The following is a 16,732-nucleotide window of genomic DNA, read 5'->3' on the forward strand; positions in this document are numbered from 1 at the left end:
GGTTTTGACTAGATTCTCTTGGCATCACACATAGTTTGCTTCTATTTCTCATACCATACTTATACATCTTTAAAAAAATAAATTTCCCAGCATGCTTTTAAAGAAGAAATCTTGATAAGATGCTTCTACAGAAACAGAACCAGGATGAGAGCTAAGGAAAGCCTTTCGCCTCTCTGAGAGGTTGTAGGATGGTTTCAGCCCTACACAGCGACACTGCTTTGCTTATGGGGAATTTGGTTTCAGCTCTCGGAACTTATCTCTGCCCATTTTAAGTGACAAAGTCAGTAGCAACTAACCATGGAACCATGAAACAGAAAATGATTCCCTCTTTAAACTTTACAGGCTGCTCTGTAAAAATACAGTTGTGATCTGACTTGAAATTAACCTCGCATCAAAAAACCCCCCAAACTTTCCAATGACTTCCACGGGGGAGATCACCTATGGGGCTTCCAGGTTCAAAGGAAACCAGAGAGTAGCTCCCTGGAGCCACCATCCAGTGAGCAGGCACAGTCCCTCCAAATAGGAGCACAGGACCCACCAGGCCCTGCACCTGGAGAGGAGGACATGCTGAGCACACTCTCTGAGAAGATTAGAGTGGCCGAGACGTGGGGAGAAAGTAACAGTCAGCAGAAGACAATTCCTTCCGCCCTTCTCTACAACCCAGCACTCACAATGTTCTGTTTGGAAAACGTGGAGGAACTGCGGTTTCTTGGGAGGGCGAGGCTGTGCTTGGTGAGTGGAGATGGAGGAAGTGTCTGAGGGTACTCCCTGTCCAAGGGCTGCTGCCGCCCCAGCGCCCTTCAGTTCAGAGCAGGACAGCAGAGGGGGAAAACCTCTTCTGGAGCAGGCACCCCTGTTGGGCAGCCATCAAAGCTCCCTCCCTCCTAAATCCATAAGAAGGCCCAAATAGTCTTCTTCCTGTTTTATTTCCTTCTACAAACATGCACAGCCTGTATGTGACAAAGTTCCCCTTGTAAAGCAATAAACTTAGGTCGCTGCCTTCCAAGAATAAGGTTATTATAGAGACAAATTGTACACTGGCCAGAAGGTATGTAAAGCATTTGCAGTGGTACGCTGTTGAAAACCTCAGACTTCTGGCTGTTGGGCTTGGAGGCAGAACCATCAGAAAACCTTGGACGGTAACATTTGGAGGGACCACAGTCGATCCAAAGAGCTGAGTAAAGAGGGCAACCCCGATGCCCTGGCTCATGCCGGCACTTGAGGCATTTCTGGATTGGAAGGCACTGACGGGAAGTCCCAGTTGAAAATGTTTTCCCTGACAGGGGGAGGCTGGCCTCCACTGAGATGATTGGTTGTTTCTTTATTACACGCCCATCTTTACTGTGTGCAGTTTCTGTTTTCTAAACAGTCCCTAAAATATTATGGTATACAGAAGATCATAAACATGGCTAGAGTAAGAGCAGATTAAGTCTGAAAAGCATGAAAGGAAGTCTGAAGAGAGCAGTGGTTTCCTGGGGACCATCACCCAGGGAAGCCAGCCCCTCGGCTTACCATGACCACGCCTCCAGACTGCTCCGCAGTGCACATGCTCATGATGGGTGCCATGCCGATGGTGGTGCCTTGGAAATAGACCCCACTAGGAAACAAAAGGAAGGGATTTCTTTAATATCATAGAGTGGACACATGTTCTAGTGTTTCAACCTTTGTCCCACATGCCTGCAGGAGACTGGGCCATTAATGGAGACAGCTGCATGAGGGCATGGTACACACTCTCCTGCTATTTGCCGATCGAGATGCACCGAGGTAGGAAAAATATTCCCATCTTTTTTCCTTTACTCTTTATGTTTTTCCGGTTGCATTATGGTCTCATGGTTCCTACAGAGTTTTGTTGTCCACTTGGACAGCACCCAGTCATCACTGTGTATTTATAAGCTGCAGCCTGCTTGTTTCCTGATGGACTGCAGGGAGTTGCTCCTTTAGACAACCGAGAATCACTGTTAAGGAAAGGATACACCTGAGACGGTGCAGTAGCTTTTCTGTCATGGGTGAATACTGAGGAACTCCTCATGAAGAGTTTTGCCAGAGACCCAAACTCCTTCAAAGTTGTCCTGCCAATACAGCCTGCAAAATTGAAATCAACAGAGAAGTGATGGTTCCCTGGGAGCCGGTGTAGCATACATAAGCACTCATGAAATCAGCACCTTTGGTGGAAGCTTCTAGAAGGGGACTCTGTGGCCTTCGTGTAGCTGCCGTCTATCTGGACTCTTAACCTGATCATGGATCCAATGGCCTGTTCATGTGAACCCTGTTAATTCCAACCTTATAAACTAGGTATTTAATGTTGTATGTGTTGAACCCTTTAAAGGAATTGAACCACTGACTTGTGCTGGGTTGGTCAAGTACACAAACAGATAATCCTATGTTGTTGGAAAAGCCAGCTATTTTAGTTGTGGTCTATTGGACAGAGGTGGTGAGTGAATGTAAACCTCATCAATCCATCCACCCTACTAGAGTCATCCCTGCATATCAATAAGGGATTGGTTAAGGCACCCCCAGGATGTCAAAAATCCATGGATATTCACATCCCCCGTGTAAAACGGCATAGTATTGGCATAGAACCTAAGCACATCCTCCGGTAGAATTTGAATCACCTCTAGATTATCTATAATGCCCAATGCTATGTAAAATCTATGTAGATAGTTCAGGGAATAATGACTAGGAAAGAAAGTCTGCATATGTTCAGTGCAGAAGGAGTCCCCCCATCAGGTATTTTCAGCCCAAGTTTGGTCGAATCCACAGAAGTGGGATCCACAGAGGTGGAGAGTCAACCCGATGCTCATATTTGTAGAAGGAGGGGATTTAGCCCTTATATTCACACCTATGTACACCACCTTAACAGATAAACAGACATGCATATAAATAATAAGGCTTATTTCCAGATGTTCAAGTTGGATGGACTCCATTGGGGGAGGTGGGTGGGGCACGGGGGAATCGAAACAAAATACTCTGACTCAAAACCCATAAAGTGTCCTTTTAGTAGTTCAGGGCTAATCAATGCATAAAATGTGAGGCAACCACAAATATCCAAGGGAGGGAACCCCTGTGAGAATGGCCAAAGTAAATGATGGGGAGTGCCAGCAGCCTCGGGCAGACCAGGCGCCTCCTGGAGCAGGGGTGGTGCGGGCTGGTTCTAAACTCCCCATAAGTCTTCAGCCAACTAGATCCCAGTGCCGAGGAGCGCTTTCTCTGTCCCTGCAGCCTCAGTGCTGGTGACGTAAGCTGCCTGAGAACAGAAGGATAGCAGCACAAACTGCTTAACGACCCAGATGAACACGAACCACCTCTGGAAACACCTATGTGGTACCGATCAGACTACTGTGAGGGTGCTCCTTGCTCGGGAGCCTGAAGGTGCTGTCATATCTCACCATGTATCACGCCAGGCCACAGCTAGCTGTCCCTCATCTTGCTAACTTCATGACCCTTGTCACCCTCCGAAGTTTTATATCTTGCTGTCTTCTCTCCAACGTCTCAGAGCAGGGAGATTTAGTGTGGGTCACCACCATGATCAGAGCCCCACAGCACCGCCTGGCTCCTGACAGGTGCCCACTGCATGCTGAGTAAAGAAGGAACACAAGGGCAGCAGGTGACCCTGCCAACATGCTCTGACCTGGGAAGTCCGAGAGCAACAGCTCACAGGAGGAATGGAGCGGAGGCTTTCCCTCCAAAACCTGACAATAATCACCCCAAAGTCCTGCCCTTAGGTCGTGTATAAACATGTTTTTCATCAATAAAGAAAACAAGTGAGACTTTGGAAAAGGTAATCTACGCAGGTGGATTTTATATCAAGATCAGAAAAACTGGCAGAGAGGAACATACTCCAGTTGTGGAAGAAGGGACTGAGACCAGACTTCTGTAGAGGGACAGATTTCCCTGGTGTCCCAAGGGGCTTTCCTAACACCTGACCTGTGACTCCAGGTAGAGACGACACCTGCCCCACTGGTGTGGCTGAGAACCCCATGCAGGAGCCGGTGTGCTCTGCAGAGAGGATCGGGATGCAGGTGCAGCCGAGGGGAGTGCGCGGAGGGCAGTGTTTCCCTAAGCCAGGGCGGCGGGCTACCCACCTGATGAGCTGCGCATTGTCATGGGATTTTCGAGGTAGAAGCTTCATTTTCCTCCAGTCCAAAAATTCATGGAGGCTGGTAAACGGGTCCTGACTGATGGTGCACTTGTCGATGTCATTCCATACTTCCACGCCCACCAACACTATGCGAATGTTCAGTGGTCTATAAAACTGAGAGAAACAGGCACCTTGGAGGATCACATTTAAGAGAACTTAAGATGAAGAGCAAAACAGATTTGCATTGCTTGATATTCATTGACATGGGTGAGAGACACACCTCTGGGAGCCTTTGTCCCTGTGTTTTAGAATTTAAGAAATATTAGCTGTGCCCGATGCAAAGTGGTGTGCTACGTGGATTCTCAAATTTAGACTAATCAGACGCTGAAGTCACCAGCCTTTTTGCTGGTCTAGAAACACACATTTCAAATGATTCACTGGTGATTTAAATGTGCAACTCGATGTATACTATAGCTAAAGACTGCCAGTTAATATCCACTGCAAGGAAAACAACAAGTGAATTAGGATCTTTTAGAAATTTCTGCCAAGGACAATAATATTCATTTGAGCAGAATGTTCTCCTGCGAGGTACTGAAAATGAATTTGTATTAATTTTTCAGCAGAGTCTCAGTCTTGGCTGGCACTATTATATTCTGCCACCTATAATCAACCTAGGAGGTTTTAATTAAATAAACAAGTCAGTATCTTTCAGAATAACACAGACATAAACAGTCTTTCTGCAGGACTTCAGTGGCCGTCCCCACTCCACCCCTGCCGGCAGTTGTTTGGCCCTTGTATCACAGGACCATGTGCTAGAATTCCCCTGTGCAGGGGCTTGTGAGGTAGAGCTTCAGGCATCCCACGCTTGGCTCTCCCCGCTGTCCTAGCCTTCAGGGGCTGTGGCTTCAGCCACTCCTGCATTCCACAGGAGACTGCCCTGGGCCAGGAGGGAAAGCCACTGTTCCCAGGACCAAAGGATGGTTTTGTCTCTCAGGATCCTAGATGGGCAGGTGGGTGTCAGGGCAGAGACAGGAACTGTTCATTGCCCCACTGCCCCCACTGTGCTTCACACAAACAGGGACAAAGCTCTGTGGTCACAGTTGATAGGGAGAGGACACGGGGTCAGTGGTGGCCTGTAAAATCTTTCTGTGTCTATAATGTATGAGGCAGCCTGCAATGACAAAGTCCCCCCCCCCCACCTTCTGAGAACACTAATAATCAAGGAGAAAAATGTAGCTGTGATAGCAGCCATGGCCAAGCTCCAGATGTGAGCAGGACCTATCCTCAGTTGCTACAAGCACCTGGCCAAAAAGTAACAAAAATCCTAAGAAGCTCCAAATTTGAGAGATAAGCACCATTCCAACATGGTGAGCTCAAGTTCAAGAAACTCCCCAAGGTTGAGCCTCTGACCCCAGAGCCTAACCCTCGTCAGGCAGCGCATCTTTTCCCTTGCTGGTCCCCACAGTCACGTGGTGAGCGTTGGCTCAAGCTGAAGAACAGACCTGGAGCACAGTGGCGTCACAGGGCCTCTGACTGCAGAGGTCCAGCTTGGTTTCAAACAGATAACAATGACAGCATCACATTAATAAGCTAATGGGACAATTACACAACCAAAATACTGCCCAAGAGGGTGTTTCTCATCAAGAATTGCTTGACCTGCTGTCTCCTCGCAAGCTCCCAGCCCAGGCTTCTCAGGCAATCCAAGCCCCTGTCCTCCCTACTCTGCACACACGTGTTCTTCTGGCCTTGGCCTGGTTACATTTTAGCTGCGTCTTACACAGGGGTAACAGTGACCAGAAGGAGGAAATGCAGGAGATTCAATGCTGATGTTCACAGTAGCTTGCTAAGAGATGTCCTCAGGGCCAGACACCTGGGTGGGCTTCAGCATTGCCCTCTGAGGAGGGAACTCCATTGGCCTCCCAGGCCTGTTGTAGGGAATCGGGAGCCAAGGTCTGCAAAGGACTGATCTGTCATCCTCCTTCAGTGCTACTTTGCTGCTTACTAATTAGGGAGATTCTCAGAATAATGAAGGGGTTCACACTTCCACTGATAAACCCTCCCAAGCTGCGTCCCAGAACAGATGTTGGATGTAGCAGATTACAACACAAAACCCCTCTCGCAGGTGAGGGCCACTGATGAACTGCCCGCGTACTGGGTCACATGGAGCTGCAGTCACATCCTTTACTGCTGCTGGGGATGTTTGTTGCCGTGGGTTCCTTTGGGTTCTTGCTGGTAACGACAGCCACAGCTCCTGTGCCGGGAGGTCGCCACCCTCCAGGCTAGACGCTGAGGTGCTCTCTGAACCGTAGCTCAGTTCTCAGAAGGATTCTGAGTTATGAATTGTTATTGTCCCCATTTATCATACAAGACACTGAGGCTGGAAGAGGACAGGTTTGTGACTGCATGGCTGGGCTGGGACACAGGAGGCTGACTGACCCCTTTGAACCATGTTGACCCACGAGTAACACTGCCACCCTCGTGCAGATACTGAGGCCCCTGTGGGCCCAGGCCCAGGAGCATGACAGCTGCCTGGCTGGCCTAGAGATCCCAGAGCTAGGTGGACAGTTAGGGACGGGCTGGGCATTCTCCTGTTTACACAACAGCCACAATATTTGCTCAGCTCTTGCTGTGGCCGGGCTTGGCCAGCAGAGAGAGAGCAAAGAGCAGGATGCCCTTACCCTTACCCCTGCCCTTGCCCTTGCTACTGCTGAGAGGTCACCAGGAGGCTTAAGCCATGGGACATCACCATTGTTCCAGTTAACTGTGATCTTGGCCTTCCAAGTGACCCCCACCCCACAGGAAGTCCAGGGCATGCTGTGCTGGAGGGGCCAAGGAAAGCTCTCTGGAAGGAGCAGATCCCAACCGAGAGTGTGGCATTCCCTGGGGTTCAAGGAGTGCTTGTGTGTCCTCAGGCAATTGGCTTGGGGAGGAGGGTCAAGAAGCCAGTCACAGGAGAGAAAAGGCCCTCAGGAGTTAGAGCAGAGGCTGGGTCTTTCAGAAGGTGGCTGAGGCTGGCCTCAGAGGTGCACAGCTGGTGCTAACTTCTTGGGCACAGGAGCAGCTGCTGGAGTGAAGGCCTCAGGGGCGAAGGTGTGGAGGTCCCCTGTTGGTAGTGCACACGCTGCTGCTTCATGGTGGGGTGCCTCGCCGTTTGGCCTAGGAGTATCAGACAGGCGTCTGCCCCTCACAGGGGGATTTCCTGAATGTCACCCTTGTCACCCAGTTCCTTCCCTCTCTTCCAGCCTGGTATGTCCTTCTCTCCCTCCCAGCCAATGCAGCCAGGCCGTTATTAATTTAGAATGGCCAGTGGAGTCAGAGTGTCAGAAAATGAGGAAGTGGCCTCTGGGAAGGTCAATATTTTTGGGGCCAAGACTGTCCCTCGTGTCGAGTTGGGAAACTGAAATTTGGAATGCTCAATAGACCTCGGGGTCATCCGTCAGCAGATTTGGATGTACAGAGCCTAAGGAGCCTGGGTATCCCCCCAGGGTCTCTGGGGTCAGTGGGGGTGGGCAGGGACACTGGGGCTGTGTGCATGGCCAAAAGACTCTGCCAGAAGCACAAGAGCCCGATGGGCACACTCGCCGGAGCCCGCCAGGACTTCACTGAGGCATGTTGTTCTTTAACTAGCAGTGCAAGTTATTAGCAAACCCCCAATTGCTCATTTTTGTTTTGCAAACTAAAGCAAGATCTATCCTAGAATAATATGTAAAGACACAGAGGACCCAATCATACCACTTTCAAAAATGGGGTTTCAGCAATTTTGAGTTTGATTTTAATAGCGTCAAATGGTTGTTTCCTTTTACTTCCAAGGCCTAAGAAGAACTCATGGTCACTCCCTTTTGTGCTACAGCCTGAGGCCTTTTGGGCAGTGGTCAGTCACCCTGTCCTGGGTGTGGCAGCCTGGGCTGGTGGATCAGGGATCGTGCTCTCCTGCCTGGCAGTCATCCACCTTGGTCTTGCCCCACATTGGAATCCCTGAAGGGCCCTGGACGGCAGCTACCTGTGCCCTGCCCAGGTCAATCAGATCAGAGTCCCTGGACTGAGACTTGAGAATCGGTATCTTGAAGAGTGGACACTAGACAAGCAAACAAAACTGCCCAGGGATTCTAACCCCTGCTGGATGCATGTGACCCAGCTGTAACTCTTCATTGTCTTGCAGGGATCTGGATCCGATTGGTCTGGGTCGGGCTTGGACACAGATACTGTCCAATTGGTTTGGGGAGGAGGGTCCAAGGTCCTCTAGTGATATGACCTTCGCCCTCCCTGTCAGAGGGGCTTACCTTTTATCAGGATTCTCAGGCTTGACTTTGAGATCGAATTTAATGATCAAAGAGTTACTACTGAAAATAAATCAGTAAGAATGAGTTTCCTAGGAGTTTGACTTGCCTTGAAGGACTGATGGACAAGAGCAATATCACCCGGGGATATCAATTTCCATCTGCATTTTTCTGACTTTCAAAAAGCTCCATCTGGCCATCGGCTCCCTGAGTGCTGAGCCCAGATCTCTGCCTCCTGAGTCCCCGGGACCCTCGTTCCTAATCCTTCCCTGGGCAACCCCTGAAGCTGCCAGCACCTGGGAATCACCTGCTCAGAGAATGGGACCAGCTTGGGGACCCAGGGGTAGAGCCAGTCTCCTTGAAGCTGCAGACAATGCACTTAATTCTCTTGACCTCATTTCCAAACATTTACATGATTTGAAGGATTTAATTACCTGAGGATGAACTCACCTTGTCAACGTGATTAGCGATCTCAATTAATCGCTGCTTAACTTTTTCCAGATCTTTTCCTTGCCTCTGAAACTTAACGATTTTAAATGTCAGCATTAATAACAGCAAGAATATCAATCAAAAGTCATCTTCCCAGCTCCTGGAAATGCAAAAATCTCGGCTTTTATGACCCCCCTGCCGCCTGCTTGGCCTATGGTAAAATGAGCTCCCACCCTGCTGAATGCTTCCCTCAGCTGGGGACTCCTGAAACTCCCTGAAACGCACCCACGCCAAGTGCTCCGAAGACAGTAACTTCTGCAATTTTTCCAGGCTCATAAATGATGGAGGCAGTGACATGTTTTGGCAAAGGGAAAATGGACAACAAGAAAGCAGTCCAGAGCCATTTTTCATATCATCAACTTGATTTTAACTTGCCCAGAAACTTCCTTTATATTTGTTTTTAAAAATTAAACAGTGAAAGCAATAGCAGGTCATGGCACCATGTCCCAGTGCAGAAGGCGATGGATAAAAAGTTAATAAACTCCCCACGCTCTTCTCCCATCTGCACTTCCAGGACAGAAACAGTTCTGAGAAATTGTCAAGTCCATTTCATTTCCGTGTGTGGCATGAGTCTATGGGAAAATGTCACCTGATTCATCATATGTCAGTGACACAATAAATAAGCACAGAGAAGATAATCTAAGAAAAACCTAACTCAAAATTAACTGAAAGAAAAATCCAACATAGTACCAAGCCACAGCTCAGAGGTTAGGACTTTTCTGCTGTCTCTATAACCTTCATTCATCCATTCAGTCTGGTTTAGGACATAGCAGACATTTTAAAAGCTTAACTTTTCTCAAAAATGTTTTAGAACATAATCAAAAGCCATTCATCATCATTTACCCAATTAATTCTTGTTTGGAGAGCTTAGCTACAGAGAGACTTTTTTTTTTTTCCTTGCAGGCTTTGCTGGTATTTGATAACAGATACATTTTAGTATTCTATACTTTATATAATTAGAAAATCACTTTGTATATGAGTTGTTTCTGATGCTTTTAAGTATGCACTGGCAATGAACTTAAAGCCTAATTCCTTCAGCAAGTAATACCTTGCTAAACATTTCCATTTTTCTTTTTTTCTATCTTTACCAACTCTACTGAGAAGTTTCTAGAAGGTCTTACCTCTCTGTTGTCTGCTACGATAACCAGCTCTACATACTTGGTCATCTTGAGGGTCTCTCTTTTATGCTGCCAAAAGTAAACATGAATTTAATTTCCTGTACCTCCTCCCTGAGGCTTCCAGAACACTGCCAATGTCTCCCATCTAACCACTTAAAGCCGAGAGTGGACCCCGACCAAACCTACCGGGCCCCCATCTTCCAGTCCAGTACAGGTTGACCCCACCCCTAGCCATTTTTGTAAAACCTTCTCAACATGAGTGAGTATTTTCTATTTCCACTTGGGAAATCCCAAAAAGGAGTTACACCTTCCTGGGGAATCCTTGATTATAGGATTGGCACAGGTCAAGGTCACTACTAGCCAAATAATGACAGTAAAAACAGGAAGTCTCTCCCTACAGGGGCAGCTGGCCAGAGGCCACCACTTCACACATGTGGAGGTCCTAGAGGAAGAGGTGGGGGCTTAGTGCGTCATGGGTGTTCCTTTCACCTGTATGATCCAAATGTACCTGTTCTGTGATCTGGGAAAGCTGGAGGGGAATACTTTTCAAAGAGCAACTGCAAAATCCTCTGGGATGCTAAGAGGTCCACCCCAGGAGCCATGCCTGGTGGCTGATCATTTAAAACCTACTTAGAAGAAATGGAAGACGGGGACCGTCTGCAGGGAACAGCCAGGCTGATCAGACAGGCGAGGAGGAGGGGCCAGGAGGCACAGCACAAGGAGAACAGGAACCGGAACAAACAAACTAACTAAAAAGGACTGCAATGTGCCCTGGGAGAACCGGGGCTTGGTTAGAGCAGAACAGTTGAGAAGAACCTGAATCAAGGTCTGCATCAAGGCACGGGGATGGAGATGAGGCGGGCGGAGCAGCCTGAGCTCCATCCCAAACAAACAAGGTTACCTCTGAACCAAGCTTCCTCAAAAAGCATTCACAATCTTCTGTGAATCACTGGGCTAATCCCAAAGGCATGTTTTTCTTAAAGGAGAAATAAAGCAATTCATGGAGGGTGGTCTCAGAAAGCAAACATGAAAAACAACCCCAAAGCCCTCTGTTTCTGCAATAACATGCTGCTGCAGGAAGTGGGAGCTGAACGCTCTCTGGTCCTCCTGAATGAAATTGCTGGTTGTGAGTTAAGTGTGTGCACCCCGCTTGGCAGAAGGCTTGCCTGTCCTAACCACTCCTTCAGACAAAGCAAAGGGACTCAGGAATGCTTTGACTCAGATTTCCAGTCACATAATCCTGAGGGAAACATCTTTTATAAAACGAATCCCCATCCGTCTGGGATCTTCCAAACAGATTTTTACAAGAAAAATATTTGTATTTAAGCCGTGTTCCTGCTTGCCACCCAGCTGTGCTGATTCATGAAGTTAGGTGTCCCGAAAGAAATCTGGACGCCTCGGGGAGGAATGAGAACCAGGCTCTGGGAAGGTACCATTTCCTATGCTTTCACAATCTCGCAAGGAAAATGTCAGCTTTGTAACTCTGTGCCCAGGCAGGCTTTTGTGGTGATCATGTGCACTTATAAAGGGAAAAACCCCCAAACAAAACACAGCCCCACGGTGCCCATGTGTGCTCAAAATGAGACCCTTTCTGAGGTGCAAAGGTCTTGCCCCTTTTCCTAGCCAAAGGGTCCTAGAAGCAGAAATCTCTCTTTTGCCCCCAAATTTCCTGATTGACCATGAACAAATTTAGCTAATTATGCAGAAGAAAATACAAGTCTGAAAATGAAAAATTAATCTCTCACTGAAAAACTTGTTGAAAGGGCTCTGGCTTTTCAGACTGGAGGGGTGAAATCAACGACCAGGGTGTATTTCCAACTGGCCTCGGATCATCATTTAGAAAATACACAATTTCCGATAATGAAAACAAACACATGAACACAATTTCCCTGTCTCTGCAGTTTTCAGAGAAGTCCAGATTTTCTCATGAATTCACAGAACTGCAAGCTCAGAGAGAAGCTTAACCACATCATAATATAAAGCCACAAGGGAATGGCCAGCCACGGAGGGTTGCTCTCACGGATAGAGAGGCTTAGATTACCTCCCCAGTTTCCACCTATCAAGGATGTCCAGTGAAAGAAAAGCACAGTTTGAATTGGTGATATGCAGAGCAGCCCCAGGAACTGGTTGCTGTCTCAATTTCCTTTCGGGGGGCGGCGAACAAAAGCCTATCCCCAAAGAGTAACCTAAGTGTCTGGGGATGGCCCAACCGTCTCTGCGCCAAGATGGAGACAGAGGGGTTCTTTGAGTCTTGATCAGGGGAAAACCAGTTCCTGGGCCTTTCAAGGTCATCTCAGCCAAGTTCCCAGAGACAGACTATCCCCCAAACAGGCTGCAACCAACTCTGGCCCTGAGAGCTCAAACCAATTCTAGCTAGAAAAGCAAGCTGAGATCAGGGATTCGGTAGTTGCCTGGCCATCTGTGGTTCACGTGGGTCAGAGCATTGCAGAGGGTGCATCATCCCACAATGCCTATGGGGAGCTGGCTGTGTGCAGGTGCTGTGCTGGGTGCTAGGGATACAGGGAAGGGCAAGGCCAAGGTTACTGCCCACAGGAAGCTCAAATTCCAGTGGGGTTGGGAGGAGGGGTAATAGTGGAGAATTAACACAAATAAAACGTACTCTGTGAAGAGGGCAACAGAGGAAATAAATAGGGGTCAGCCATAAGGATGGTGAGGAGCAAGGCCTGAGTTGGCTGGGGCCTGGAGGATGGGGAGAGGGCACATGGGGCAGGCGTTGTGGGAACAGTGTGCCAGGTAGGTGGAACAGCAGCAGCAGGAGTACAGAGGTGGGGAAGAGCCTGGAGACCTGTAGCCACAGGCAGGGTGGGCGAGGTGAGGGCTGAAGACAGCCCAGGGCACGGCCGTGTGAGGAAGCTGATGAGGATCTAATCATTGAAAAGCAGCGGAGTACTTAATTGTCTCTCTGGCTGCTGGGAGGATCATCTGTGAGTGCATGGAGGGCTGTGCAGCCACTCAGGTGGGCACTGGGGAGGTGAGAGGGGGCCAAACACATTCAGGCCAGTGTGCTGTGACCGGGCAACAGAATACCGCGGCAATGGCCCAGGCCCAGGGGTTCCATCTCTGGCAAGATGGGCAAGTTAGCTGAACCGGAAGCTTGGCTTAGCTTCCTGAGCCAGGGACCATCAGCAGCAGCTCAGCCCCAGGCCTGGCTCCAGGATGGCTTTGTGCATATTCACAGTGAAGCCATGGGCTCTGCTCTGAAAGGTCACCTCTACTCCTTGACAATGACTTGAGTGGGGACCATGCACACCAACCACATCCGTGCAGGATGCAGCCCGAGGCCTGGCTAGTGTGCGAGCTGGCAGGACTCGCCAGCAATGAGACAGGTCACCAGGAGCAGCTGGACCTGACCAACTAAATGCTGACAGGGACAAAAGCGAGTTGTGAAATTGAGCCCCAAACCCCAGAGGCACGAGGGAGATGTGTTATTCATTCAGAGTTTGAGTGAATTTGAGACTCATAGGGACCCACACCTGGATGTGTGGAGCCTCCGCCGCCCCCTCCCACGTGAAGAGCAGCCAGGGCAGCAGGCTACCTGCACAGACTCTCTCGGGGTGTGGAGCAGGTGGTCAGGAGGGAAAGGGAACTTTCAAACAGCGCTGGTTGGTTCCTGAGGCCCAGCCACAGTCAGGAGCTGCGCTGGTAGGTGTTTCCATTACAGCTAACACCGTCACAGCCCCGGGGCTCCCAGGGACTCCTGGTGGGCGGCTGGAAACGCATAAGTGGTGCCCAGTCCACCTGAGCACGCACCGCAGCCTCTCTCAGCCCTGCTCTCCTAAGTGCTCAGTGGCCCAAGCGAAGGCTTCGTCCCAGAGAAGGCAGCAACTTCTACATTTGACTCATAACTATCCAACCAATGCCGGGGAGTAATGGTAGAGACAATTCCCAAAGAAAGGAAGGTTTCAAAAATAATTTCCCTTTGGATGTATTATGGGATTTTCTCCAGTAGCAGGCTCAGCCTTTGCCTCCTTCAGGGCTTCATGAGGGGTGTGTTGAAATTAGTTTCCATTCTTGAGTGCAGAGCCATGGAGAGGGAGGGCAGGGCAGGGGGACAGAGCCATCAGGGAGCTCTAGGCAGGAGGAGAGCGGATAGTGCCACTCCTGTCTCTCTGTGTCCCTCCAGAAGCAGCGTGGGCTCTCATTGGAATCTAATGTAGAGCCTTGTAAAAATGACAAACAATAGCTCACGTCTATATCGTGGCTGGTGTGACTCCGAGTGTGGATTGATTTCTGATGCTTGGGGAACAAAATTACCAACATCTCCAGAAAATTCACATCCGTAACTGTGACAGCACTGAGCGAGGCAGGAAACCTGCAACCCACAACACTGTGCTGCCTAACGGAGACTGGTTAGTGGCAGTTATACTGACTTTTTTTTTTTTTTTGGTGTAAAATAAAGGCAGCGATAAGTTAGGCATCTAACATATTGGTGAGTGGCATCTAACTGTAAAATGTGCCTGTCATATTTATCAGGTGTTACCCAAAACTAACTCTGAGTGATTCTAATTTCCAAGTATTCCACTTATTTGAAAATGATTTTTTTTTTTTTTTTTTTTACCATTTTCATTACATAAACACAGTTGAGGTCAAGGACACTTCTCTTGCATAAAAACAATTACAACTATTTCTAGAACGATAAGGAGAACCAAGCTGAACAGCATCGATGGCGCTCCCTTTTCAATTTAAAGGTTCGTTTACACTCCAATATGCATTATTAACAAAACAGCATCTTATCAACTTCTTCCCATTTCGCTATCAGTCAAAGTGACTGGAAATTACAGTGCCAATCATAGTCCTGGAGAACTGTGCTTTAAGAATTGAAATACAGTGGGAAAGTACAGATCAGGTTTGTTCTAAATGAAATGGCCCACATATTCAAGGGTCATTTAAACTATTGAGTAATAAATCACATAATGTGGATAACAGTCATTCAACCAGGTCCTCAAAGCCGGGAGCCTGGGAAACAATATGCAGATGTCCCTCTTGTTCCTGATTTGTCAAGCTGTGGCTTCATCACATCTCATCCAAGGTCTGCAACCAAAGGCAAGCCCGCCCCAGGGGTGAAACTAACAGGCTGAGACCGCAGAGGCCCATCCCGGTGATTCCAGCTCTTAGATCTGACCCTCAAGAGGGGCAGGGCAGGGGCACTGGGTGCACCTTCCTTAGGGGCTGCAGCTGTTTCCAGACCTGCTTTCTGGTTTTCAGACACAGCCTCCCCCACCACCCAGCCAGTGAGCCACCGTGCCTGAGGGACAGCTCTCCCCTCCTGTGCTGGTGACAGAGGTTTCAAGAGGGAGCTTTCAAGCACCCGCAATGGAAGACCTGGGAGCCCGAGAATAGAAAAGGTCAGGGTCAAACGGGCAGAAAACCTGTGTAAGTGTCCTGGACTGGTGCAGTTAAGAGCAGGTGAGGGCCCAGACACTCCACAGGTATGAAGGGAAGTTAGGACTGAGGAAATCATGTAGGGTGTCCCTTACTGTTGGAATTTAGAAAAGGGATCGATTTAGAATGAACCAAGAATAAATACTCCTGAAATATGGACTATTAAGCAGTGGCCGACTTCAATTCAAGTTAGAGAAGATAGAACGTGTCGAGAGGGACAAGGAGAGCACCCCGGATAGTCAAATGTGAGCATGACATCTCATCTTTGATGTTTTTTGATTTCTTGTCCATTGAGGAATAGGAAATCTACACACAAAAAGACCAGGAAAGTGTGGATGATGTCCTCTCTGGTTGTGCTCACTTAAATTCAGAGCCTCCGACCTAATGAGGGAGGGACCCCTTCAGTTCTACCCGAGTGCTGCTGTGGCTTGAGTAGCCCCCATCCCATGGACGGCAGGGTGGCCGCGGTCTGGGGCAGAGGTTTTACCACATCACACGGGAAGGGTCAGGGAGGGGACTCAGTTAGCAGCCCCTCTTCCCAGTGCTGTGGCAGGAGGAGGACCTTCTAAGAGCAGAGCCAGGGAAGGTGCCCAGAATATCTGGACTGCCGCACAGTCCCAGGAGGGTGGGGACAGGTGCTGGGGCATAGTCTGTGGGCCAGCAAGATGGCTTAGCAAGCAGCATAGACAGGACTCCGGATAGCTCTGCCGGGCAGGTCAGCAAGCACTGAGCATTTTCTGTGCCCTCTTATGGGGACCTAACTGGAAAGCAGACTGAAAGAAGAAACCTCGTGCCGCCCTTCTCTCACAGCAAGAGGACAGCAGCCACAGAGTGCCGAGGCCATTTTGGTCTTGTTTGCCCTTTGGTGGCCCAACCTTGAGACATGCCAAATGGCAGTGTTGTCATCTTGACCCCGAGGACACCATGTTACCAGTATATTTTAGCATGTCTGAGACTGACATTTGCCACACAGCAATGGAGACTTTGGGCCCTGATGGTGCTCTGCAATGCCGCGACCTCCCCCTCCTGACAAATGGGGATGTCCACTCCTTGTCCTCAGCATCCTGAGGCAAAATGTCCCCAGAGCTCCCGACACCCCTCACTTGAGCTCTGCTTCCCAGAAACATGAGACTAGGTTTCCCACGTACCCTCCTCCACGGCGTCTGGGTGGCGGGGTGGACCACGTCTGCAGGGTGGCCAGAGGTGTTGTGCTGGGAGCCACACCAGCCCCAGCTTCTCCTCAGGTCCTCGGCTGGGAAGAGTTTATACCTATTGGTGGCATTTGCCATTGGTTCCAAGATGTATGTTTTATTTTCAAACATAATAAGTCCCCTGTTGAAAAAGAAGTAAGAAAAAAGTTGTCAAGG

At 49.0% G+C, this 16,732-nt stretch overlaps 1 protein-coding gene across 1 annotated transcript in view; it reads right to left on the reverse strand.

Moving 5' to 3' along the window:
- Adam12 (ADAM metallopeptidase domain 12) overlaps nt 1-16,732 on the reverse strand; it is a 263,686-nt gene that overhangs the window by 70,555 nt on the left and 176,399 nt on the right. Inside the window, exons 5-9 of the mRNA XM_048791374.1 lie at nt 16,514-16,697; nt 9,966-10,031; nt 8,806-8,877; nt 4,083-4,252; nt 1,513-1,597 (exon numbers count right to left, since the gene is read on the reverse strand). Coding sequence (XP_048647331.1) covers nt 1,513-1,597; nt 4,083-4,252; nt 8,806-8,877; nt 9,966-10,031; nt 16,514-16,697 — 577 coding nt within the window. The remainder of the gene's footprint in view (nt 1-1,512; nt 1,598-4,082; nt 4,253-8,805; nt 8,878-9,965; nt 10,032-16,513; nt 16,698-16,732) is intronic.

The sequence above is a fragment of the Marmota marmota genome, unplaced genomic scaffold, assembly GCF_001458135.2.
Source record: "Marmota marmota marmota unplaced genomic scaffold, marMar, whole genome shotgun sequence".
NCBI lineage: Eukaryota > Metazoa > Chordata > Mammalia > Rodentia > Sciuridae > Marmota > Marmota marmota.